This window comes from Oryctolagus cuniculus, chromosome 1 (genome assembly GCF_964237555.1).
Source record: "Oryctolagus cuniculus chromosome 1, mOryCun1.1, whole genome shotgun sequence".
NCBI classification, from domain to species: domain Eukaryota; kingdom Metazoa; phylum Chordata; class Mammalia; order Lagomorpha; family Leporidae; genus Oryctolagus; species Oryctolagus cuniculus.
The window spans coordinates 31,651,045-31,678,424 of record NC_091432.1 but is presented as its reverse complement, the minus strand read 5'-3'; the positions used below and the strand labels follow the sequence as shown (position 1 = coordinate 31,678,424).

General features: G+C 55.0%; 1 protein-coding gene across 1 annotated transcript in view; it reads right to left on the bottom strand.

Annotated features, from left to right (window-relative positions):
* ABTB2 (ankyrin repeat and BTB domain containing 2) overlaps positions 1 to 26,473 on the bottom strand; it is a 170,347-nt gene extending 143,874 nt beyond the window's left edge. Inside the window, exon 1 of the mRNA XM_008269616.4 lies at positions 25,182 to 26,473. Within this exon, the coding sequence (XP_008267838.1) occupies positions 25,182 to 26,067 (886 nt within the window). The 5' untranslated portion in view covers positions 26,068 to 26,473. The remainder of the gene's footprint in view (positions 1 to 25,181) is intronic.
* Positions 26,474 to 27,380: the final 907 nt, after the last annotated feature.

The window sequence follows — 27,380 nt, the reverse complement described above, 5'->3', positions numbered from 1 at the left end:
GGGGTGGAGCACGAGGCCTCGGACTATTAGTGACTGGCTCAGGGATGGGCGTGTGACCTAAGCCAGGCCAATGTGAGAAACAAATCTAGGATTTTCATTCCAGCTATCAGGGAAGCTAACTTGCCCCCTTTCCTATTAGCTTCAAAGCTGGGGCTGCAGTAGTCAGTTTACAATCAGAGGAGCAGGTTGTGGATTGGAGCCAATTCAGGAGCAGGATCCAGAGGGCAGGAGGAGCAAGAGAAACGGGGTCCTAAAGATGCCACTGAACTCCTGAGGCTCGCACGCCAGGAGCCACACCTACTTTTGGGACTGTTACATAAGCCCGTAAATAAATTGGTTTTAACTGTGTCTGCCACCCACCACGAGTCCGGTGGCAGAGATCTTAAGCAACCTGATGGGTTCTTAGCTTCAGTCACATTACTTGGAATATGAGAATGGCATACTGGGGCCCCAGTACTCCTTCCTAGCCACCTGTCCCGAGTGCAGGACTGGCTGTTTCTGACCACAGGATTGCTGGCTTGGAAATCCCAGGACCTCATATGGGGCAAACTGCTCAGGCAAGCAGCACTTGGGAAATGACAAAGCACTGGTCCCTTGGGAGACCCAACTTCTGGTTCCTGATGGTACCCTCCTTGGCCGTGAGACCTCAAATAAGCCACCCACACCTGACTTTCTCTTACAGGAGACTGAAGTCATCTGCTCTAACCATGGGAGGGATAGGAGGCCGTACCATGTGCGATCTGGGAACATGGGCTTTGAGCCAAACAGACCCATCTGGATTCAAATCCCGAGTTCACCCTCAGCTAAGTGCAGGGATCTTGGCTATGAGGCTCACTCTCTTAGCCACGGTCCCCTGATTTACAGAAGGGGAATACGTTAGAGTATTAGTATGCAGGGTTGTTCTAGGGATCGGGAAAGGTGAAATGTTTAGCAGGGTGCCTGGCATGCAGTAAAGACATGATCCACTGCAGCAATAATAGCTGTGAGATGAAACGAGAACATGGAAGTACTCCATGAAACCCGTAAGCCTCGCGCCTCCATCAGGGACTACTGTTGCCGCTGCTCTCCTACACTGGCTGCAGTCACATCACAGGGTAGAGTAAAGGCAATAAACTCGCCAAAAAGAATTCAACCAACAAATTACATGCAACCCCGGGGTAGGGTAGGGTAGGGTAGGGTAGGGTAGGGTAGGGAGAGAGAGAGAAGTCAATGGCACGTAGGGGTGCAAACCCCATGCTCTCACTGTCATTTCAGCGACAGTTTAGCACACTCCCTAAGAACTGAATCCAGGTGGCTCATGGAAAATGCTATCAATAGCAACCTGTTAACCACTCCTCTGAGGCCTGGAGCTGTTTCCAGGCTCTGCACAGCCAGGCCCCTGCTGAGCCCTTCCAAAGCTCCATCTGCAAAAGTACAACTAAGAACCCTTTCCCCGATTTCTCAATTGCTTTTCACATCAGCTTCACAGGCAGGATGCAAACGCGCTTCTGGATGAATGAGGAGCTTCAGTCCTGGACTGGGTGGCAGGCCTTCCAAGAAACTCCCAGGCGGGCTCATGGTGGGGGGAGCCCCCTCCCGTGTCCACGCGCCCATCCCATCAGCTGCCGGGTTTCAAATGGGAGGCTTGCGGGAAAGAGACGGCTGCGGGGAAACCAGGAAGCTCTTCCTTCCAGATGCTGGAGAGCTGAGTGCCCCCACTGAAGGGACTTTGGTTCTTTTCTCGCTTGGAGACCTCTTAAAAAAACACACATATACAAACAGGCCTAAGAAGTGCTTGCCGCAGACACAGAAAAGGGTCACTTTAAATCACCTGAAGTATTGCTTAATGTGGAAAAAATTAAAACTTGGAAATCAGCTCCATAAAATGTAAGGAGTCCTGGAAAAACAACCCCATCCGAGGTTGCAGGATCCGTTCAGGAAAATAGATGGCCTGTTCTCCGACTCGCCGCGCTAGCTGCGGCCCGTACACCAGCCCTGTGTACTTTGGACCGCTTCCCACCCTGCCATGATTTCCTGTCTCAGTCTGGGTCCCATGGTAACTGCAGAAATTTGGCGAGCTGGCTCCACACGCAGTAACTGGCCCCGTGTAGGATGCCAAGTGGGTATCTCTTCCTGAACACAGATTCCCCGTCCGCCTCCGGGGCAGGCTGCTCTCACTCACACACCCTGCGGTGTACACACAGCTCCTCCCAGCCTTTCTCTCTCAGCCCCCCTTCAGAAGGTGATGAAAATCTGCTACCGGGACAGGGGGCCTGGGTCTCCACAATTACGCAGCTCATCAATGTTAGCTTCTTCAAAATGACGACTGCATCTCAAGGTTATCAAGATAAAAAAAATAAAATAAAAAGGAGATGGGTGGTTTGCCAGTGGTGAAGGTGTAGGACAGTTCAGTGAGAGCAAAACCTCATTTGCAGGGTGGTCAAAGTGACCCTTGGGGGGAGGTGGGCACTGCAGTCTAGCTTCTCAGCCTCCCATCCAGCTTCCGGCCAATATGCACCCTAGGGGGAAGCAGGTGATGGCTCAAGTACTTGGGTCCCTGCCACCCGCACGGGAGACCCAGATGGAGTTCCAGTCTCCTGGCCCCAGCTTGGCCCTGCCCTGGCTGTTACAGCCATTTGGGGAGTGAACTAGTGAATGGAAGATCTCTTTCCCTCTGTTTTTCTTTCTACCTTTCAAATAAAATGAAAATAAATAAGAAGCACACATACACAAAAGGAGTTATCTTGGGAAGGTAATTCCCTGGTGAGAGTCCCAAGGCTACACTGATGGGTGTCACGTTGTAAATATATCTGAGATCTCGCTGCTATTCTCAGATCTCAGCCCAAATGACACCACCTCCAGGACTGGGAGAACAGTCTTCGGTACTTAATCTAAGGGAAGGGCCACAGTCTTCCAAGCACAGTACTTAGCCAACTATACTGCAAACGCCCCTTTTAGTCCTCATAGCTCAGAGCCCAGGGGGACAGGATGCAGGTTTTCAGCACCATTCTGACCCAGGCCTGGACTTTTAGCATAGGTGTCCTGGGCCTGGCCAGCAGGCACACTCGGCCTTAGAACACATCACAGACTCGGGGGATTTGCCCGGATAACCTCTTCCAGCCTCCTACCAACTGCACAGTTCACCTTCTGTTGTGAAGAGCCTCACTCAGGAAAGGATATGATAAAACTCATTCACGAACAGAGTCACACATCATAAAGTAGCAAGCCAGTCTACCTTGGCATAAGGAATTAAGTTATAATTGTAGGATCTTGGGCACTCACAGGGGCAGATTTTTGTTTTTTGAAGGAGGAGCTGCAAGAATTGGATCCTCTGGTGCCACAAAAACCACACAATGACCGGCTCTTGGCACTTGAGCCAGTTTGGTGCCCAGGGAAGCCCCCGGGCCCAGGGGGAACTGGTCCAGCCTCGCCCGCCATCCAGCAAAGCCGCTGTTGATTTTGCTAATAGACCAAACAGACCCTCTTTGAAAAAGAGGCAGAAGCAGCGGAGCTCTGCCTTCCTGTCCATTTCCTCTGCCTTTTTAAGTAAGAAGAACTGGTTTCGGCAAGAAACCCTGCAAGCCACCGGTGGGATCCCTGAGGTGTGCTCAGGGAGCCACAGGACATGGCAGGGCAGAGGGCAGAGGAAATCCGTGAGCCACAGTTAGCACGGAGGGAAAGACCTGCTTCTCTGGGTGAGCAGCAGGCCGAGACTTTGAAGCCAACAGCAACGGCAAGATGACAGCTGCCATCACTGTGTGGAGAGTGGCCTGCTTTCCTGTCCTTCGCCGAGCCCCTTACCTCGGGGTCTCATGCACACATTGCCCGTCTGCAATGCCACAGCACAAGTCCTATGCTTCTGCTTGCTTTCTTTTTAAGGTTGGCTTGCTTATTTGAAAGGCAGAGTTACAGACAGAGAGAAGGAGTGAGAGGCACAGAGAAAGAAAGAGAGAGAGACAGAGACAGAGACAGAGACAGAGACAGAGACAGAAGAGAGAGGGCTTCTATCTGCTCACTCACTCACTCCCTAAATGGCCACAGTGACTGGGGTTGGACTGATTCAAAGCCAGGAGCCAGGAGCTTCTTCCAGGTCTCCCACCTGGGTGCAGGGGCCCAAACACTTGGGCCATCCTCTGTTGCTTTCCCAGGAGCATTAGCAGGGAGTCCAGATCAGAAGTGCAGCAGCCAAGACTTGAACCGGTGCCTGTTTGGGATGCAGGTATGGTAGGTAGTGGCTTAACCCACCATGCCACAGCGCCAGCCCCCTACTTTTTCTTTTAAAGAAACTGAGGCTCAGAGAAGGATTTACTCACTTTCCTACTCCCAGGATTTCAACAACAGGCAAAGCTAGTGAATGGTGACAAAAGTCAGGGAATGGTTACTTGGGGTGGGGACAGGCCACAAGGGCACCTTCTGGGGCCAGGAGCATTTCCTATCTTGACATTGACCTGGGTAGGTCACACAGGGGCATGCCTGGGTGAAAAGTCACCAAGCTGGACCTGATTAAGATTTTGTACTTTTTTGCATCTCAATTTAGAATAAATGTAAAACCGACAGTGCCTGGGCCCCAAATCACACAGGGAAGATCCCAAAATTGAACTTGGGTCTCCCTAGTTCCAAAGCCTATGCTCTTGTCTCCTCTACGTGGTCCAGTTCAGAGGAGCAGGGCAGCAGGTGAGGATCATTTACATGCAGATGCCATGGATGGAGAGCACGGGGCTGAGGTCTCTCACAACCCCCCCACCCCGCCCTGGCCCCCCATACTTCCACCCTCCCTGAAGGAGAGGGAACCACAGGTAGAGAAAAGCCACACGCAAAGGTCAGGGTGCTGGGTGGTGGCCATGAAAGCGGAGAGGTCTAAGATCATACCAAGGCAAACACGGCGGGATCCAACTCAAATGTTTCCCTCCCTTGGAAAGCAAATCTGACCAACACGAATGCTCCCAAAGTGACTCTAATGAAAGCCTTGACATCTGGCACAGCAAGGACAAAAACAACCCCGTTTTTGTTCAGCTACCTCCATACACACACACAGGGCAGCTCAGGCCCCAGACCTGTACCAAACACACACACGCATGCACACGCACACACACGCACATGCACACAGGGCAGCTCAGGCCCCAGACCACCAAACACACACACACACACACACACACACACACACACGGCAGCTCAGGCCCCAGACCTGCACCACACACACACACACACACACACACACAGGGCAGCTCAGGCCCCAGACCTGCACCACACACACACACACACACACACACGCACATGCACACAGGGCAGCTCAGGCCCCAGACCTGCACCACACACACACACACACACACACACAGGGCAGCTCAGGCCCCAGACCTGTACCAAACACACACACGCATGCACACGCACACACACGCACATGCACACAGGGCAGCTCAGGCCCCAGACCTGCACCAAACACACACACACAGGGCAGCTCAGGCCCCAGACCTGCACCAAACACACACACACACACACACACACACACACACACACAGGGCAGCTCAGGCCCCAGACCTGCAGCAAACCCGAGAGACAAGGCAATTTAAACTCGCCCACTGTTCTGGGTTGCCCTGCGGAAGCCGCTGTGGCTGGAGGAGGACACCCTTGGTTCTCGGGGTGTTTTGTGCGGATGACAGCACCTCAGAGTGCATCCATAGCAGCCTGCAGCCTGGTCCAGCTGGTTCACGGCTGCTGTCAAACAGCTGCCACCTAGGGACAGCCCACTGATTTCTTAACCTCAGGTGCATGAACTGGATTCTTCACAACCCCTGGTTCATGGCCATTGTGAGCTGGTTATAATAATGTGAACTGAGCTCCCAAAGGCTGGAGCCTGGGCAACCATCTGCACCTGAACTCTGTGACCCTCCCTCCCCCGACCACGCCCCCACCATCACCCACATTGACCTTCCCCCCACTTTCTCTCTTCTACAGTATCTCCTGCACCTGTAATGCACACCGTCTGTATATTTTCATATTTGTTGTTAACTTCACAAAGATTGTCTCCTGTTTTTCTGTATGCACTCTTTTGAGCTGTTTTTCACTTATCGGTAAGGTATACTCCATCCATATTTTTCCCTCTATTGATCTGTTGCCAGCGGAGCCCACGTACCTTGCAAGAAGTTTTGCTCACATTTTGGCATTTCACCCCACAATACCTGAGATAGGTATGACTGTTATTCCCATTTTATAGATTAAACAGCAAAACAGGCTGAGGGAGCTGCCCAGTGTCACATTAAAGAAGCAGAGTAAGGAGGGGTTAAACCCAGATTTGTCTCCAAGGCCCCTAACCTCTGCCCTCTGCACATGCTAGCATACGAGTGGGCCCTCCCTCCATACCAAGGGAAGACCACCAAGTACCCCCTCATTGTCGTCATCAGCACCATCATAATGGCAAGCATACTAGAGTCTCAGGTACCAGGTACTGTTTTGAGCATCTTAGAAGATCTCGTTCATCTAAGCCTTGCAACTACCAAATAAGAGGGAGGTTGTATTATGTCCATCTTACAGATGAGTAAACTGAGGCACAGAGATGGCAAGCAAGTTGTCGAAGCAGCAGCAGATCCAGGATTTCAATCCAGGCAGTCCAGCCACACACCCGAACCCCAGCTGGGTTACCCAGGACATCACCAGGGTACCACAGGCCAGACTAAGGAAAGTGCTGACAGGAGGTGGCATGAGCCTAGTGTGCACCCTGGGTGGGACCGCGGCACCCCCAGAACCTGCCTTATCTACTGAGGAAGGCCGTGACTCTGTCTCCTTGGAGTGAGCAGAGCTGCACGCAGGGACTGAGCAGGGGAGGAGGAAAGGAATGAGGAAGAGACCACAGCCTCAGTGAAGGGGAGCACAGCAGCTGGCTGCTGGCTTGGCCGGGGGCCGGGGGAAGGACAAGGCTCTGCCCCCAAAGCTGCAAGGGCCAGTGGGTGCTGCCTTACGATTTTGGTGCACACTTTGGGCACAGAGTTTGAACTCTGACAGCACCGACCTGGTGGGTGGGTGTGTGTGTGTGTGTGTGCAACCTCGGACAAGCCATTCTAACCATCTCTGGTTCTCAGCTTCCTCCCCTGCAGAATGGACTCTCTAACAGGGCCGACCACGCACAGGCTGTAAGGAGGGTCCATGAGATAACCTCATGAGTCACTGGAATCTCGCTCACCTCGTTGCAGGCACTCGGCAAAGGCCAGCCTGTGTGCCGACCACCACCTCCCTGGATTTCACTAAGAGGATAAACAAGACAGTGAGCTACTCCAAGGCAACGCCCTCCCCCACCTCCCCTGCTTGAGTCATCCTGACCGCTGTCTCCATCCCACCACTCAGAGGGGCCCTCCGAGAGCAGCCTGCCTTGCCCTGGTCTTTCCCAAGGCCTTACCCTCCTCAGGGGGACCTTTGCTCACTGCACAGAAGAGCCCAGAACGCCACCTGACTCCCAGTGACAGAAGATAGCATTCCCCACTCTGCCTGCCTGCTCACCCCCATTGCCTGAAGAACATTCTTAGAAGTATTACCCAGGGGCAGGTGTTGTGGGGCTGTGGATTACTGCCACATCTCATATCAGAGTGCCAGTTCAAGTCCCTGGAGCCCCAATTCCAATCCAGCTTCCTGCTAAAGTGCACCCTGAGAGGCAGCAGGCGATGGCCCAAGTACTTGGGTTCTTGCCACCCATGTGGGAGACCTGGATGGAGTTCCTGGCTCCTCGCCTAGCCCCAGCTGTTGTGGGCATTTGGGGAGAGAAGCAGCAAAGGGAAGCACTCTCCCTCTCTGTCCTTCTATGCCTTTTGAGTAAATAAATGAGTCTTTTTAAAAATTCTAAACAATTGTCCTGGCTCCACTTAACAGGAGTTTTTACTATACCCAGGGAGGGTTCCGGAATACGCATTCTGTAAGTATTTCAAGATGTTTCAACAAGCAGCCAGGCCTGGAAATGACTGGCTTAAGGGTTTCCTGTATTTTAGGAAGGAGAAAGAGATGTGTGGGCTCTTGCTTCACACACATACACACACACACACACACACACACACACACACACACAGGGTTCCTTTGGAGGTCTGGGGAGGTGCTGATGTTGGAGGAGACACTGCACAGATAATAAACAAAGCAACTATTTGGCAAGAAGCGTCAGGGTTACCCATTAACCATGAGTGATTTGTCAGTGCCAGAGAAGCCACACAAAGGACAACAGGGTGGTCAGCCCGGGAGGGCCCCCAGTGGGGCCCACGTCACACAAACAGCAACTCAATGATGCTCTCTCTTGGCCTCAAACCCTTCCCCCTCCTCTCGGTGAGCTCTGCCTCTGTCGCTAGAACCATCCGGGGAAGGAAAGGACAGTGGCAGCATTTCTCCGTGGCATTTGGGTTTCCCCAATTCGAGCCAATATCATGTAGCAAGCATGATGGAAATGCCTGCAGTCCCTACACATGGGTCCAACTTGTTTGGAGTGCATTGCAAGGGGCAGATTTAACACATTCTGTATTTGGGTGAGTGGCAGCCCCATAAATATACGAGCACTGCAGACCACAAATTTATCCCACAGCAGTGACGCACCTCTGATTACATGGTTGGACTGGGTGGTGCTTGTTACGCTGCCCAACACAGCACAGGGAAGCAGGCTGCTGGTCGCACGTGGGACGAGAGTGACAGCTGAAGATTCATGGTTTATACTTCTGTCATCCTCCAGAAAAAAAAGGAAAGAAAGGAAGAAGGGATGGAGGGAGAGAGGGGCCAAGACCACGTGGAGTCCAGGACACACAAATTTAACTTTAAATTCACGTTAAGGGTTAACATTGTGGTCACTCTTCTGACACACAACATATCCTCAATTAGGAAATGCAAATGACACACGTCCAATGCCATCCCTGGGTAGCAGTGACAAGGAGGCTGACATCAGCCAGGTGGGGGTTGCTATGAAGGAGTCTTCAGGAGGTTCATGGAGGGGCTGGCATTGGGGTGCAGAGGGCTAAGCCTTCTTCCACTTGCAATGCCAGCATCCCACATTGAAGCACCAGTTGGAGTCCCAGCTACTCTGCTTCCGATCCAGCTCCCTGCTTATGGCCTGGGAAAACAGCAGATGATGGCCCAAGTCCTTGGGCCCCTGCCATCCATGTGGGAGACCCAAATCAGAATTCAGCCTGGCCTAGTCCTGGCTATTGAGCCCATTTGGGGAGTAAGCCAGCTGATGGAAGATCAATCTCACTGTCTCTCTCCTCCTCTGTATTTCTGAAAAGAGCTCACTTCTAACAGCGAGAGGACCAGATCATTCACAATGTACAGTGGGCTCGGAGGAGTTCTAGTCTAAACAAGCAAACGTTCCCTGACTGATGACAAGGGGCCGATCAGGAAGCCCAGGGGGAAGGGACAGCCCAGGAGGAAACACAGAGAGAAGCCTGAAGCCATCAGCAGTGGCCGGAGTAGCAGTGATAATAACCATATCCTCCAAGGAGCCTGTTCGCTCCTCTGCAAAATGGCAACAGTATCTACCCCAGAAAGATGGAGCTCCCCTTTACTGAAATGTAACACACCTAAGTTCTTACTATGTGTCAAGCATTGCTTTGATTGTTTGACACACATTGGCCTTTATGTGTAATCCCTCCAAAACTCCTAGAAGGTATCTTTCAAGGTATCTCTGATTCACTGGGAAGAAAACAATTTCAGAGAGGCTAAATGGCCTGCCCCAGGCCACACAGCTTGGAAATCATAAAACCCAACCTCTTGTGTCAAGGGTCCAGAGGTTAGAGCCACAAGAATCAATGGCCCTTGTCTCTTCTTCCATGAATCCTCCTGTTTCTGCAAATATGGGGCTTCCGGGAAGCCAGGGAAGGCTTCCAGTGCTTGGACCTCTGTACACCTAAAAGGCTGGCTCCCAATGACCGACTGATGCCCCAGTCTAATGGCCATCTCGTCTGGTAGACCCAGTAGACCCGTGCACAGTGGTGGAGATGTGCTCTGTGCTGTCCAACATGGCAGCCACGTTGCTGAGCACTAGAAATGAAACTTGTGCAATGGAAGAAATGATTTTTTACCTGCACTGGATTTTACTAAATTTTGACACCCCTGGGGTAGCCAACGGCCATCGCGCTGAAGAGAGTGGCTCTGTGGCTCCTGCCATTTGCAGCAGGTCCAGTCTCCCAGGTACCACAGGCTGAAGCTTGCGAGAAAACTCAGGGCTTCCCAGGGCAGCCCTTAGTGTGAATGAATAAATTCCATTTTTTCTCACTCTCGAGCAAATGCCATCATTGTGATCTTGGAACCTTCACAGCTGGAAGGGAGAAAGGGCCAATTCCCAAACAAATGGCTTCTCTTCCTTTTTGTTCCTTTTAAAAGGAGGAAAAAAAAACCCACTGTGTAAAGGGCCCCTAGTGAAATTACTCTGGAAAGACTGCCACTTTTCCTGGTGACAAATGCCTTCAGCTGATGATGACACGAGGCCTCAAATATGGCAGACAGGAGAAGCCAGAAAGGTAGACACACTCTCGGAGGTGTCGTAAATCAAGAGGAAAGGGGCCCGGGCAACCAGCCGCTTCCAGTCTTCCTCTGGAACTATTTTAAGCCACCAACACACACAATGTCTCTGAGGTGATCTCATTCACGCCAGCAGAAAAGCAGCCATGTGCCTGGCAGGAAGTATCTCTAAACTCACAAGAGAAATGAACGCCTACACCACAGGTCCCAGGCCTGCCAGGCTGCACCCCTGAGGGCCAGGGCTATGTTAGGGGCACCAGAGTGGCTCAGCTGTGCAGGAGCAGTGAGGGATTTTCTGGTCTTGCTTCAGTGTCTTCCCCTTTTTGAACCAACCCATTCATTTCTCTGCTCAGGAAGTCACTGTATTTGCTTTGTCCCCACCCAGGCAGCAACAGTAGCTCAAATGATGACGCGGGATCCCAAGAGAGGTGGGTTTGAATCCTGCTGGCTCTCTTTACTAAAGCTATGCCAGTGTCAGCTCTTTCAGCTGCAAAACAAGAGTGGGAAGCATACGCAGGACGCTAACAGGTGCACGACACCACCCAGGTGAAGCCCGTGGCAAGCGCTCCATGTGCGCTGGGGATGAGCGGCAAGAATTCAGTCTCGTGGTTTCTCCAGCACAGGCAAGGAGCAGAGAACCTGCAAGGCGGCTGTCTGGGTTGACGCGTCTCCGCCACCTGTTACCTGTGTGGTCTGGGCAAGTTATTCACTTCCATGAGCTCACATTGCCATCAGAGATGCAATTATGGGCAGGCATCTGATGCAGTAATTAAATACCGCTTGGGATCCCCGCGTGCCACGTCAGAGTGCTTGGCTGGGTTTGAGTCCTGGCTTCACGTCCCACTCCAGCTTCCTGCTAGTGAGGCAGCAGTGGTGGCCCAAGCACGTGGGTCCCTGCCACCCACATGGGAGACCTGGATGGAGCTCCGAGTTCCTGGCTTTGTTCTGGGCCAGTCCCAGCTGCTGTTGGCATTTGGGTAGTGAACCAGCTGATGGGAGATCTCTGCCTCTGTGCCTTTCAAATAAATAAAAACTTTGGAAAAGACGTTATGCACAGAACCCACCTCAGTTACCAGTTGTGATGTGGCTGCTGCCGTCCTAGATCCAACTTGGCCCTGACCATTCCAGCTTCCCTTGGGGATTCTTTGTGGACGCCTGCAGCTGAGGAACGAGCCAAAGCAGCGTGGCTGTGAAGCCAAGGAAAGTCATTGTCTGGGGTGGGACAGGACAAGCTCCAGAACCACGGTGCTCTCACCACTGACGATTGCTAATGTCTGAGTGCTCACAATGTCCCAGACTCTCCCAAACACTCTGCCCACGTGGTCCGGATGCACCCCAGACCATTTATTTCAGAACTATGAAGGTGGGGCCTTAAGTCTGACACACACACACACACACACACACTTTTATTTTTAAGTTGTCCAAGTGATTCTAATACAAATCTGGATTGGAAGCTCCAGAAAAAAAAAAAAAAAGCCCAGAGAAAGGAACTGGACGTCCCCATTCAGCAAAAGAGGAAAACTGAGGTGGAGACACACTAAGTGACTCGCTGGCAGTCAGGGGCAGCTCTTTCAGATCCCATCACTCAGATACCCTGTGCACTCAGCCACTGCCAAGGAGCAGAGGCCAAACTGCCTAACAGGCACTCGGCCACTCCCAATCATCAAGAGCATTCTCTTTCGGGCTCAGTGGCTGACCTTGACCCAGCTCCAGGAGTCCAAAGCTGCCAACAATGCAGTCTCGCCATCCCAGAACTGAGGGACACTGGGGCCAACGCATGGTGGTCCATGGGCCTTCTTAAACAGACCCCACAATAGTGACAGGTGACAACAGAGCTGAGAAGTTTCCTTAAAGGGGCTGGCTGCCTGCAAGGAAGCCAGGAAGCAGAAGTCGGGGGCTCCTCAGCCCATCAACCGAAGACCGTGAGTCGAGAACGAAGATGAAGCTCTCTCGTCTGAGCCTCTGCTCAGCCCTACTGGGCTGGGCCCGCCCTCAGGAAGGGCACAGCTCCAAGCCACGTTGTGAACAAGGAAGTTCAAGGGGGCCTTGCCTGCCAGTCAACTTCCGATTCGCTACGTTAACTCTGACCCAAGCAGCTGAAACCACACTGGATCTCTGGTGCAGCCCTGCTTCTCCCAAACATGGCTCCTCCTACTCCAGTTCGTGGCTACTCCCTTCCTGCAGTGGCTCAGACCCTGAACCTGTTGTCCCACTTTGCCTCCCCTCTCATATCCCAATTCCGAGCTGTTGGCAAACGCCACTGGCTCTGAGTTCAAAACACACCCACAGCCGCCTCTCTGGCCACCTGGGCCCAGGCTCTCGTCTTCTCTCACCTGGACTGTTGCTAAACCTCTGAAGTGGCCCCTTGGCTTCCATGACCGACCTCGTTAAAATGCAAATCAGATCATGCCACTCTGTGCTTCTGTCCACCCAGTGCCTCCCAGCTTGTCGAGAAGGAAAAGCCAAGGTACCCATGGCCTCCAAGGCCTTACCTGTCAACCCCACCACTCCCTCTCAAATCACATCTCCCACCTCGCTTCCCTGCGGTGGCCCCGCCCCAGCCACCGGGTCTCCTCGGCACTTCTTGGACCCACCAGGAACTCCTGCGCTCTCCAGCCAGGCTGGCCCTCCCTCTTCCTTGCCACCCACGCCGCCTTCACCCTCCATGCTCCCAGGTATCTTCCATTCATCTGTTCCATCATCAAACACTTGGAACAGCACCTGTACACAGCAAGCTCTTGATAAACGCTTGTTGAATGGGATGTGCCCCCTAACTGAACTCTCAGCCTCTACCCTATTCCCAATCCTGAGACGCCCCTACCCTAACCGCCAATCAGCTCCGGGAAGACCAACATGGCAGCAGCCACTACCCAGCATACTTTCTGAGCATCCGCTGGACAGGTGGGGGCCGTCCTGATGCCTCCTCAGGGGCCGCGCCACCCCCAAGGCCTTCTCACCTCCTGCTGAACTGGGGCCAGCATCGCTCTGGCCTGCTCAGCTTGTCCTGCAGGATCAAGTCCAGAACAGCTGCGAGCAACTGCCTTCCAAACTAGGTCCCCGAGCCCACTGAGGAGTTCGAGAAGAAAGCAGCAGGCCCCTGGTTTTCACAGAAGCAGCTCCTTTCTCCTTTTGCTGGGTGTTCTGTCTTCTCTAGAACAGTGTGTTCATTTGCTACAAGCTTGGGATGTGAGGGGCGGATGGGCTGGTGGCGTGGACGGACACAGCAGCCGCCACCTGTTTACTGAGCCTCCCTCCCTGGCCACAGGAGCCCGGTTCACAACACTGCAAAGTCCGTGGGGGGGATCAGGGCCTGTGCGTCCCAGAGCTCCACGCCTTGCGTCTTGGCCTTCAGAATTCCTGGCAGCCCGTCATCCCCAGTTACTCCCACTTTCCCTCCTCTTTGAAAAACCGGCCCTGCCAACTGCAACAAACAGCATGTAAAAATATCTCGCTGGATTAGCCAGTGCTGCCTTCTCAAATCTCTCACAATGCTCGTCTCTGTCCCACACAGGATAAAGAAGGGTGTAGCAGTTTTAACTTTTTTTTTTTTTTCTTCTCTCTCTCTAGCTGCTCCCCTGCTAAAAATACCCGAGTCTGGGTAGGCGCACTCCAAACACCGGCTGGATGAAGTCACCTCCGAGCTGGACCTCACCACAGCCCTGGCCTGCCAAGGCCTGGACACAGCTGTCCAGCACTGAAGCGTCAGGTCGTGGCCAAAAGCATCCACAACTCATCCTTCCATGCGGAGGGGCCGAGGGCGGGCTGCAAGAATGGTAATCACAGTTAATCCTAATATAAAAAAGATGGTGTGCAGCTGACACCAAGCCAGGGCTTCACAGAGCGTAGTCCAGCTCCCTTGGGGCTGCTGGTTCCCCCAGAACACTAATGATGGGGCTCAGCCCCCCAGGAAGGGGATTCCGCAGGGTCCACTTGGGGGTCTGGAGCCGTCTCAGAGACAGCGAGGCCCGGGGGAATCCAGCGTGCCCTCGTCACACCACAGGGAAAGCATCCGAGGTCTGAGAAGCAGAAGTGATTCACTCCAGGTCACCGAGGGGCCACGCTCCACCCCAGACTCGTCCGGATCCAAATCCCTTTCACACTGGGTTGTTCTTGACACTCGGGCACACACACACGCCTAGTGTGTGAGCTTTGGCGTGTGCTGACGGATAACTCTCCTCCTGGCTAGGACTGATGTTCATATATTTTAAAAGGTATAGACTTAAAAAACAAAACTTTTTAAAGTTTCAACAAAAGCTTGGCCTCGATTGTGGGGCGGTTTTCCTGCACTGCAAGGCCAGCTCTGTACTCATCTTTCCCTGACCCCAACCTTGCAGCTCCAGTTCTTGGTTGGGTTTCCCTGCTGAATTTTTCCATCCTGGGACTGACCCTTTAACTCACTTGAAGAAAGCCAACAGGGGGGGGGGGGGGGTTTAGCACCATGGCATAGTGGATAAAGCCACTGGTACAATGCCACCATCCCACATGGGCACTGGTTTGAGTCCCAGCTGTTCCACTTCTGATCCAGCTCCCTGTTAATGTGCCTGGGAAAGCAGTGGAAGATGACCCAAGTCCTTTGGCTCTTGTACCCATGTGGGAGACCTGGAAGAAGCTCCTGGCTTTGGCCTGGCTCAGTCCTGGCTATTGTGGCCACTTGGGGAGTGAATTAGCAGATGGAAGATCTCTGTGTTTCTCTGCCTCTCACCCCCGCCCCCTCTGTAACTCTTTCAAATAAATAAAGTCTTTAAAAAAAAAAAAGGCAAGCAAGCAAGCAAGCAGTGGACCACAGAGTATTAACCATCAATGCCTCTGTATGTATTTTTGCAGTAGGTTCGCAGTTTGTCTTTTTCATGTGACAAGGAAAGGGTTCAGGAAAGGCCTGACACAGGTTATTGGCTGAGCCATTGAGGGTCTATCTCATTTTATTATTGTCCATGGAATTCAGCTGGACCCTAGGGAGTCCGGGCCAGATAGCAGTGAGCTTTTCTTTTCTTTTTTATTTTTTGACAGGCAGAGTGGACAGTGAGAGAGAGAGACAGAGAGAAAGGTCTTCCTTTGCCATTGGTTCACCCTCCAATGGCTGCCGCGGCTGGCACACCACGCTGGTCCGATGGCAGGAGCCAGGTACTTATCCTGGTCTCCCATGGGGAGCAGGGCCCAAGCACTTGGGCCATCCTCCACTGCACTCCCTGGCCATAGCAGAGAGCTGGCCTGGAAGAGGGGCAACCGGGACAGAATCCGGCGCCCCGACCAGGACTAGAACCCAATATGCCCGCGCCGCAAGGTGGAGGATTAGCCTATTGAGCCGTGGCGCCGGCCAGCAGTGAGCTTTAAGGTGATTCCACCTTAAAGCTGACAGCAAACATGACTGAAATCTGACCAATGAAAGCTCTGGAAACACCTTAACCAAGAATTAGAAAGGGAACAAATAGCTAAGAATTGAGCTGCTATTTGGTAAACCTTACACTGGCAGAAGAACATACCAAGTCAGACTTAAACAAAACAAAACAAAAAACAAAAAAGATAATTCGGGGCCTCTCTGGTCTCACGCTTGTCTAGGCTGCTCCCGACCTGCCCGGATGAGGATTGTGTAGGAACAATTCCAGGGGCCTCCGTTCAGCCCTCGTTCTGCACGGGGACTGCTCTGGGCTGAAGGATCGCGTTCAGGGCCACAGAGGAAATGTGGAGTAGGGAGCCAAACCCTATGCGAGCTCTGCACGTGGTCCGCTCTGTCAGCCCGAGTTTGCTGCCCTCAGGGCTCTTTCCTAGCGGTGAGGACAGTACACAGGGGGGCCTTTTTGAGGTGAGGCTCTCCATCGCCGGGCGGGGTCCTGGGAGGTCTGGGGCTGTGGTGGAGATGAGCTGGGAACAGACACACTCCATTTCTGAATAGTAAAAATAAGTTTTGGAAAACCCTGGCTCTGTGCTCTGGCAGGCTTCTGCACATCTGGATAAAAGATGTGGGAAAGTTTTCCTTTTCCTGTGCCATCTCCCCTGCTCCTTCTCGTTACGCAGTGGAACCTCCCCACCCCCTTCCCCCAGTCACTCGCTGCACGTCCCCCCCGCCCCTGGGCTCACGCTGTCCCTTCCATCTGGAACCCTCTGTGCTCCCATCACCCCTCATCCCCTGTCCCAGTCATAGCACTGCCTGTCCAAGTCCCCAGAGACTTTGAGGTCTGCACTCCTGGGACAGAAATTGCATGCACCTTACAGAGGGGCCGCGAGGGCTGCGTGAAACAGCCCGCGCCACAAGCACCCCCATCCACCATGTACCGCGCGGGCAGGCTGTGCACGCAGCCCCCTGCACGGTTTGCAGGCAGCAATCACAGCCACAGCAAACGGCATCACGGGCCTCACACATACGTTGCCTTCGCTGTGGCATTCTAAACTCCCCGACCAGCCCGGCCACTTCTTGCACTGCTCCGCCCTGTGTCCGACGCCTCGTACGTAGCTGGCGCTTGGTAAGCGGTAGATTAAGGAGGCTGGCGTGGCATTTCTCAGGCCAACTTGGGCTATGTTTCTTAATCCTCTCCTCCCAATCCGGCGTGCAGCTCCAAACAGACAGCCAAAGCTGCCAGAGCAGTGAGGCCTTTTCGGAAAAACAAGCAAGATGACCACAAAGTGTGTTTATGTGATGGGCCTGCGAAACACAAAACACCTGCTACGGCTCAGGACGTGGTGGCTGCAACCAGCCGGGGCCCGATATCCATGGCAGAACTGCACCCTGGAGGGCCTGGGGCTTTCACAGTCTGCACTGTCACTGTCGGCCTGGCGGGGGGTGGGGGGACCGGAGAGGGCTGACCTCACTGCCCACCACCACACTGCTTGGTCTTGGGGATGATGGAGCCGTAACTGAGCAGAGTGCAAAGTGCTTTTCCAGATTCTGTAAGTCCTCCTGCCTCCACCTGCGAACAGCTGCTCACCAAGGAGAGCCTTGTGACTAATGCTGGCCACCCTGAGAGTTGGGTCATGATCCTTTCCTGCACCACAGACCTCCCCCTCTGGCAAAGGCAAACGTGAGCAGTGCATCTAACACACGTGTGTAAAAAAGTAATTCAGGGGCCAGTGTTGTGGCACTGTGGGGTAAAGCCACCACCTGCAGTGCTGGCATTCCCATATGGATGTCGGTTCCCTGCCTGACTGCACCACTTCCAATCCAGCTCCCTGCTAATGAGCCTGGGAAAGCAGAGAAAGACAGCCTGAGTCCTTGGGCCCTCCCGCACCCATGTGGGAAATAGGATGAAGCTCCTGGCTTCAGCTTCAGTCTGGTGCAGCCCTGGCTGTTGAAGCCATTTGGGGAGTGAACCAGCACACAGAAGATCTCTCTCTCTCACGTTCTCACTAACCCCTCCCTTCAAATAAAAATAAATTTCTTTTAAAAAAGTAATGAAAACTGACACAAAACAAAGTCCCTTGTGGATTGCTTCTTATATCCTCACAACCACCTCATGAGCTGGCTACTTGTTCCAGTCCCATCTCTCAGAGCAGAAGTTCAGGAATTTGCTCCCCAGGAGGACACCTGGAAATGTCAGGAGACAGTTCTGCCCATCAGGACAGGTGGTGGACAGATAGGGGTACAAAGCACCCTACAATGCATGGGAAAGATGCCCCAGCCAGAACAAACGATCTAATCTACTGGGACCAGCACTGTGGCGTAGCCAGTAAAGTTGCTGCCTGTGGCCAGCATCCCATGTGGGCACTGGGTCAAGTCCTGGCTGCTCCACTTCCAATCCAGCTCCCTGCTGATGCGCCTGAGAAAGCAGCCAAGATGGTCTGAGTCCTTGGGCCCCTTGCATCCACGTGGGTGACCCAGATTGAGTTTCTAGGATCCTTGCCATTTGGGGAGTGAACCAGCAGATGGAGGATTCTCTGCCTCCTTCTCTCTGCCTTTCAAATAAATAAATAGATCTTAAAAGAAAAATTAAAGAAGATCTAGTCCACAGGATCAAGGCCAAGGTGGAAAAACACTGTTAAGGAGGGAGAAACTAAGGCACTGAAGTTACACAAGTTTCCCAGGGTTACACGGTTCAAGGCTGTGAGGAAGCACCCTGGGGCAGCCCCACCCTGAGCTGTGCTCCTGCCACTAGACTGGCAGCCTCTCTAAAACCCTGGGAGCACTGACTGTGCACCAGGCCCAGCCGGTGGCATTTAAGAACTGGCCCCCCTGGGGTTAAGTGCAGGGGTTAAGTCCTCACTTGGGACACCTGCTTCCCATATCAGAGTCTCTGGGTTCAAGTCTCACCTGTGCTTCCCATCCAGCTTCCTGTTAAGGCACACCCTGGGAGGCAGGGTCCACTCCAGTGGACCTCGGTCCCTGACACCCATGTGGGAGACCTGGACTGAGTTCCTGTCCCCTGGCTTCAGCCTGGCCCAGCCCTAGCTGTTGCGGGTACTTAGGGCATGAATTAGCAAATGGAAGAGCTCTTTTTGCCTTCCAAATAAATACAAATAAAAAACAGTTCAAGAAATGAAAAAGAAAAAACGTGTCCCATGATCTCACAGTGGAGTGACTTGCTTCAGGGCTTGGGGTCAGCACGAGTCAAAGCAACTTCTGACCCAACTTGGACTCCAAAGCCAGGGCACATGAGTGCCCCGCTACACTGCTTCATCCTCTCTCAGTGGCCCTACCACTGAGGTTTCGGCAGCAGTCAGACACCCTGGGGAACTTGAGATCAGAGCCTGTTCGCACAGGCTCTTCTGCCGACTCCAGGATCTGAACATGGGGTCATTGTGGGTGCCTTCCCTCCACAGTGTCCCTGCCTCCCCCGAGCTGGCTCACCCGCTGGAGCCGGTGGACCCTCGTGGGGGCCCCAGCTTACTGAGCGCCAAGCAGCTGACACTTGGAAGGCCCTCGTCGGGCAGCACAGCTCCCTGCCTCTGCAGGAGCAGCGGCGATGGCTCCCTAAAGTCAACGCAACTTCCAGGGCACACGGCCAGCACCAGCGGGCAGCACTGAAGCGGAGCAACATGGCGCCCTCTGGAAGAAAACCTACACCCGAGCACCAGTGCCTTCACCCTGATGGTGAGGATTCCCTGGCCTAATGGCCTCGAATCACCATTCACCAACAACATCTCACGAGTCCTGCTCTCTGTCGTCGGGGCCTTGGCCTGAGCTGTCTTTTGAAGACGGTCAGATGCTGACCTTTCCCTGTTACCTCCGAGTCCGTGAAATGCAGGAAAAGTATAGGCCTGGAGCTTGAGCAAAGATAGGGCCAAGTCCTGGCCCAGGCATCGTTGGGCTATGCACTCTGGGCTCCTGGAGACCCCTCTATAGGGCATGAACAGGATTTTTACGGGGATCCAGGGAGATCAGAGATGAGGAAAGATTGTTATAGGAAAGTCGGGCCTATCACTGCAGCTGCAGAGGCATACAAACAGGTACCCACTGTCCCCCTGGTGGAGGGGAAATACTGAGGGGAAGGGGGTAGGGACAAGCTGGGGATGAGCAGTGCAGTCTGCCCATGTTTCTGGCCACGCACGCCAGGGACATCCCAGCTCTGGATTTCCCTGGTTCTATTCTCAGACTGGATGCAAGCGGAGGGGACACAGATATAACCCCTTCTGAGTGATGGCCACCGACCAAGACTGTCCTGTGGGCCAGGACTGCTGTCCAAGCAGGGACTGGTACTGCTGCTCCTAAGGCAGCTTTCAACTCAGCCCTCCCCCTCCTGCTGACTTATTGCTGTCTATTAGATACCTGCTGAGAAACCTCGCACTTGGGTATCCCACACGGAAGGCGCCACCTAACCAGAAGGCCCCACTGCACGTGTTACTTATCCCAGATGACCTTGCGAGCCCTACTAGAAATCAGAGTATGAAAAGACTGAATGATGGGCCAGGTGTTGTGCATGGTGGGTTAAGCTGCCACTTAGAATACCCACATCCCATAGAGGGGCTCAAGTCCCACCCCGCTTCCGCTCCAGCTTCCTGCCAACGCACACCTTGGGAGGCAGCAGTGGCGGCTCAAGTACCTGGGCCCTTGCCACCCACATGGGAGACCCAGATTGAGTTTCTAGGCTCCTGGCTTCAGCCTGGCTTAGGCCTGGCTGTTGATGGTATCTGGGGAGTGAATCAATGGATGGAAGAGCTCTTTCCATCTCTCTACATTTCAAATAAGCAAATAAACAAAACTTACAAAGGAAAAAATTAAAGACTGAATGTTGACTCCATGCTGTGGTTACACTGAAAATACTGCCCCTGCTGCCTTGGGGCCAGCATCGTGGCGCATCAGTTAAGCCTCCCGCTGCAAGGCCAGCGTCCCCCAAGAGTGCCAGTTGGAGTCTTGGCTGCTCCACTTCTGTCCCAACTCCCTGCTCGTGTGCCCGGGAAAGCCCAAATGTTTGGGCTCCTGCCAGGCATGTGGATGGAGCTGCAGGCTCCTGGTTTGGCCCGGCCCAGCCCAGCCTGGTTTATTGCGGCCACCTGGGGAGTGAACCAGCAGATGGAAGATCTCTTCATCTCTCCCCTTTCTGTGACTCTGCCTTTCAAATAAATAAAGAAGTATTTTTCCAAACTGCTGCTCCTCTCCATCAAGAACAACTTGAAATCCTCTGCTATTGTAGAAACGGGGAAAGCTCTCTCCCAATGTCAAAGGAAGTCACAAGCAAATGTCAGCACACAGCACGCTCTGTGGTGGGGTCCCCAGGTGCCTGTCCCGCAGTGATGGGGCACCCAGCGTGCGTCAGACAGGGGCTCGGCAGACACCAAGATCGCTGTGAGCTCCGGGTGCGATGAAGGGAGAGCCACAGGCAGAGCACAGGCCCTGGGTGCCGTGGAAACCGCAGGGACTGAGGGGGTGGGGACATCAGCTGGCTTCTGGAGGAAGCCCAACAGCTCCACCTTGTTCCTCTAACTCCCTAGGGCTGGGCTTGCATTTCCCAGGTATGCAAGGTGGAAAAAAATTAATAATAAGTTTCCGTTTCCAAAGCTTGATTTTGTTTCGGTTTTACCAGCTCCCTTAGTTTCAACAGAAGTCAGAGAGCCGGTGCCCCTCCCCGCTGGGACTCCCCAGGTGTGGAAGCAGATTAAACAGCAAGCAGCAGCTCAACTAACCCTGGCTCCTCCGGATGGATGAGCGGAAAACCACGACAATCTTCTCACCATCACATGGACAGTTTCCCTCCCTGCTGTGCTGGCCACAGAGGAGACGCCAAGGTTTGCCTCTGCTGGGAAACAGCTGAAGAATTGAGACAGGCCCCGAGTCACCATTCTTGACTCCAAGGTCCTTAGATGGTGACAGCGCTGACATTAGTGGCTCCTACTAATGAAACATCAGGGACCTCTTCCTTAGCTGTTATTTCAATTACCCCGGTCACAGCAGCCCATTACCCTGTTGTCTTCAAAATACGACCGAGAGCAAGTCTCTATCTGTGTACTTGGTTTACTTTTTCTCCTCCTCTGGATGATAAATGGCACAAAAGGAGGACTTTATCCCTCCATTCCCAGGTAACCCACAGCACTTTTGGACGTTGGAATAGTGTTGCGGCTCAATATTTGTGGAATGAACTAAGCATGGAGCATTTACTGTGTGCTGAGATCTTGAAATCTATGATCGCACTGTTTCCTCATGCAAATCGCAAGAACTATATGATTATCTTCCATTTTACAGATGACCAAATGGAGGCTCAGAAGGGTCAAGAGGTCTGCCCCAGGCCACTCATCTGAACAGCGGGGGCAGGCTTCTAACCCTGCTGGCCCTTCCAAAGCCAGCGCTCTTTGCCACTGGGACGGGAGCGACCCTCCCGTAGGCCTGGATATCCCATCGGTTGCTGTGGACTCCAGGAATTGAAGAGGATTTTCTGCAATGCCACGGACACTTTAGAAAGCTTAGTCAGGAAAACGGCCAAGTAGCACCCAATTCACACACAGGGAGGGCAGGAGGGGCAGGGGAGAGCCAGGTGGGTGGGGAGGGAGCACTTCCTATTCTCTGCTGGCGCCCTCTTCGTAAACACTACCCTCTCAGAGCATTTCTCTGCCTCCCAGAAGGAAGTCATGAAGATCTCATCATGTAATGACACCGCCCTGCCATGGGAGACATCAATAGCAAGAGAGCAACAACACACAACTCCCTGCTGTGGAGCCGGGATCATGTTTTGTAAACACTATGGAACGTTTATCATCCATCCCGAGCTGAGCAAAACCTTATTTGTCCAGCATTCTGAGTAATGGACAGCAATAGATGGACGAGGGCTCTTAAATTCCTGGTTGGAAGACATTAAAAGTTTAAGAGCCCCAGATAGCTGAGTCAAATGCATATGCCCATGCTGTATAATTAACAGGCCTCACAACAATAAATATATAATTTAGGGAGAAGACCAGCAGGACGAGACTACTAACCAGCACTGTGCCTCCCATGTGCAGCCACTCAGCTATAACCTTGCTGGCCTTGGAGGGAAGTTAACCTGGCAAAGGTCTGGGGCCGGGGCTCTCCGTTTCCTTCCCAAGCAGCTTACGCTTCCCTCTGAAGCCAGCTTGCAGGCATAAGTAATTCATCGCTCCTCCACTCAACATGCATTTCACTTTGTTCAGAGAGACTTTAATCAATCAGCCTGGTCATTGTTGAGGGAGGCCACCCCCTGGTTTTCATGTATAAAAAATGAGCCTCTACATTACGAAGGGGAAGGAAACGGACCACTTGCCTGCAGGACAGAGAAATGTGCGGAGGGAGACACCTGGGCTCTGAGCCTCCAGGGAGCTCTGTCTGTCACCTGCAGACTCCTGCTGTCTTGCTTAAGCAGGACTGTTTGGGGTTGCAGGAGGGAAGAGGTCCAATTCAGCCTACAGTGAAAAACCCTGCGGAGTAGAAACAGCCCTTTGGTTGTAAACTCTTTAAGTGGAGACACCTGCTCCCAAGCAACTTCTGACTACTTGGCAACAGAGGGGACCTCAAGGGGCAGCTGTTCTTCCTAGCACCCACGGGCAGCCTGATGAACAAGGGATGGGCGTGTGTGTGTACAAAGCCCCGCTGTGCTTTGGGCATGGGCGTCCCATGAAAAGTGTGTTTCGGTCTAGTGTTCCTCACTTTGTCTTCCACCTCTTCTCCAGTCTAGTTTAGAGGCTTTGGCCTCCACTCTGTTCCCCACAGCCTCTACTTCTTTAAGTCCTGTCTGGGTCTTCCCTTAGGCAAAAGCACCCCCCCACCCCCCCACCACCACCACGGGGCTGTGACAACAGTCTGGAAATCCCTCCCCCTCCCCCACTTCCTCTTCAGGAGCTGGTGTTCCCAGCACTGATGGCCCAGACCTGAAGGGTACAGCACGGTGACATCATCAGCGGAGATGTGGACTGACCGGGAGGAGGGAGAGCCAAAGTTCAAGGCACTTCCATTTCAGGCCAATGCCAAGTGCCTTCAAAAAGGGCCCGACCTGTCAGCTGGATGCCTTGGAAGCTGGACTCAAAAACAAAGCTGTTTTCTTGCCTCTTGGGAGCCTGAACTCTGGGTTCAAATTCCAGTGTTGTCACTTAATCCCAGGCAAACGACTGGCCTGACCGGCTGGGATTCTTGGCTTCCCCACCTGGACAATGGGGAGGTGCTGCAGGCGCCCACCTCCCAGGCTTGCTAGAGTGACCCAGTTATTGGACACAGTGCCAAGAACAGCGACTGACACCTTACGTGCTGTTTCCAAGTGTATCTATTAGAGAAGTGTGAAACCGCTTTTGAACTGGTTCCCTTCACCCCTTGCAAGTGCCCACCTGGCCTCTTGTACACCCTGCTTGCTTGCCACCACACACAATCGTCCTCCGACCGGAGTCTTAGGACGTCTAAGCACCACGCCACGCCAGACCATTTATGGTGCTGACTCCCGAAGCCGGAGTCTGGAGGGCCGTTTGCTGTAGAATCCCCGGCACAGCCCCGTTTAGGCTGGGCAAAGGCTCTGGTCACAGCCTTTGCCCTGAAAGCCACGGCCTCTTTCAAAGAAGTGCAGCCCCCAACGCTTCCTTTCCCTCCCTGGATGCTATGCAGTTACCACCCCCCCCCAACCGTCCCCTTAATGCGCTTTACTGAGTGGGTCGTCCAGCCTTTCAGCAAAATCCATAATAAGGCGACAGAGGGTTTTAATCAACTGCTCACTTGGGTGATGACAGCTTAGAAAACTAGGCTCTGAGCACCAATACGTGCTTCCCGTGCTGGGAAGGGGATTCAGGAGCCCCCCAGGCCCATGATTCTTGGGCTCAGAGGGGTAAGACCCCCCCCCACTGCCTCCATCTCCCATGAGAGGGCCAACTGCGGGCATCTTTTCATCTGGCGATGCCCAAGGCACAGCAAATGTCTCTAACCAGACAGCGGCGCCCCTCTGCCCACCCCGCTCTCCCAAGACCAAAGTTTCAGAGCACTGGCCCTTTGGCTGTTAATACTGAGCTGCCCAAACCCAGGGACAGAACCACAGTCTCCCTGCCCCGTTGCTGGGGGCGGGATGATCAACTAGACAGCAAATTAAATAAGGCAAACAGTGGCAGGGCCGGAGGTTCCACTTCATGGGGAGTTCAGGAATGGCTTGGTCAAGAGGCTCACTTTTACCCTACCAGCGCACGTCTCCCCCCTCTGCCCGACAGTCACGATGCCACAATCGACCACAACTTCACCCCTCAAAAGTCAGCGGCGTGACACAACTTCAGGCAAGAGCCGGCCAATGACTTCCACCCGTGGACCCGACGCTTTCGCCCAAAATGCCGGCGCAGGCGCGAGGCTCCCTGTCCCACCTGTCGGGGGCTCGAGGCCGGCGCGCGCTTACCATTGGCGTTCTTGCCGCAGATGAGGTGCTCATAGGGCTGCAGGACGCCCCAGAGCTCGGCGTCGTTGTTGATCAGCATCTCCAGGGCCTCGGCGGACACCTCGCCGCCTCCCGCGCCTCCGCCGCCGTCGGGGCTCTGGCTGGCCACCACCCTGGCCCGGATCTCCTCCACCAGGTTCTCCATGCACGCGGTGAGCGAGATGGCTGCGTACTCGTGGATGCGCACGGAGATGCGAGTGTCCACCATCCAGCGGAAGAAGCGGCCCACGGAGAAGGTGAGGCCGCAGCGCGCGGACTTGCCCCGGCGCAGCCCGTCGCCCGCGCTCATGCTGTACAGGGACAGCGCCTTGACGGCCGCCAGCGCGCAGCTCTCAGCCAGCGCCCAGCTGTGCACCAGGCGCACGGCGCTCTGCACCTCGAAGCGGGTGCACTTGGCGTGCAGCACGCTCAGCCGCTGCGCCTCGCGGGCCACGCGGATGAGCGCCCGGCGGAGCAGCCCCGCCAGGCGCCTCACCGCCTCGGCCGAGAAGGCGGGCAGCCGTCGGCCGCCGGCGCCTTTCCGAAGCACCCGGGCCACGTCCCCCTCGGTCCAGGGGAACTCCTCCAGCTCGGGCAGCCGCGGGCAGCGCGAGAAGAGCTCGGCCACCTCGGGGTCCTCGGGCAGCACCGTGTTCACCGTGTCCCAGCTGTTGTGGCGGCTGTTCATGGAGCCGGAGTAGCACCACCAGGCCGCCCCGCGGTGCTGCTGCGCCGAGGAGTTGAGCGCCTGCGAGTTGGACTTGGAGGACGAGAGGCTGAGCGAGCGGCACGAGTCCCCGGCCCCATACCCGGAGTCCAAGGTCAAGTCCTCCAGCGTCTTCAGAGTGGAGCTGTACGTCCCGGCCATGGGGAGCCTGCCGGTGTGTGTGGGGTGGCCTCGCCGAGCGAGGGGCGCTCACAGCGCCATGCCCCCTTTCCCAAGTGCTCAGAAAGCAGCTCTAGGCTCTCCGGGACGCCGCGGGGCTCGGCGGCCGCATCGCCCGCCGGGCGGCAGCGGGGAAGACGGTGGCGAGACTCGCGGCGAGCCGGAGTCCTGGCGCGCTCAGGGATCCGGAGCGAAGCTGTCACCGGCCCGGCCCCCGGCAGCTCCCGCGCGGTACGGCCCCTGCCGCCCCTGGGCTTCCCTCAAGTAGGGCGTGAGTCCGCGGCCGAGGAGCAATCGGGAGAGCGCAGGGCGGCGGCGGCGCGGGGGCCAGCGCGCAGCGCCAGTCCGGGGCCAGCCGGCGAGAAGGCGCTCGGCAAACTTCTGCGCCGCGCCGGCCGCCCGCACAGCTGGGGACCCCGAGGCGGCCCGCATGCAAATAATCCCGGGCGGCCCACCAATCATCGGCCGCGCCGGCCAGGGGCCTGGCCCAATGGGTGGCGAGAGGGGCGGTCACTATGCAGATTTCGCGCCGCCGCCGGTGGAGCCCCGCCGCGGCGCAGGCGGGGCTGGAGGCCGAGGGTCGCGCGGCGCGGGCGGGATGGCGGTGGAGGAGGGGGAAGAGCGAGCGAGGAGACCAGGAGAGGAGCTGTCGGTGCACAGACAGAGAGGACCAGCGGCCGTGCGCCGAGCCCTTCCCGCGTTTGTAGGGAGAAGGGACGCCCCTCTGGGCTCTGGCAGCACGAGACCCCTTCTCGACCCAGGAGCCGGCGGAGGGGCCTGGGGTCTTCCGCGACCCCGCAGCCGGTTTTCCGAGGGCTTGGCTGGGGAGAGGGTCCCAACGTCGGGGTCTCACGGGATCCACGCCTTCCCGGGTGCCTGGCTGCGGGGCGGAGCCTTGTCGCGCGAGTGCGGGAGTTGGGGGCAGGTGTACTGCCCAAAGAGCAACAGCAGCCGAACCCGAGGTTTCCTTCGGGGGCCCGCGCCTGGAGCCCCCCGCCCGCGAGCAGGCGTGAGCCGCGGCTCTCCACGGCCTTGCCCACGCACGCGGGCGCCGCTGCACCTGTGACCCCTGCAGGGGCGCCCGCCGGGCAGCGGCCTCCAGCACTCAGCGGCTCCTCGGTGCTGTGTGCAGGGGTGTGACCGTTGGCCCGGGCTGGGTGCGCACTCGCCACGTCCGCCCCCTGCAGCTCCTCCCGGCCTGGCAGTGTCGCCGTCCCGCGGGTCTGTCTGCGCTATCGCCGCCCGCTGGCCACGGCGGGGCCCGCGGAGGAACTAGGGTGAGACAAGTCGGCGGC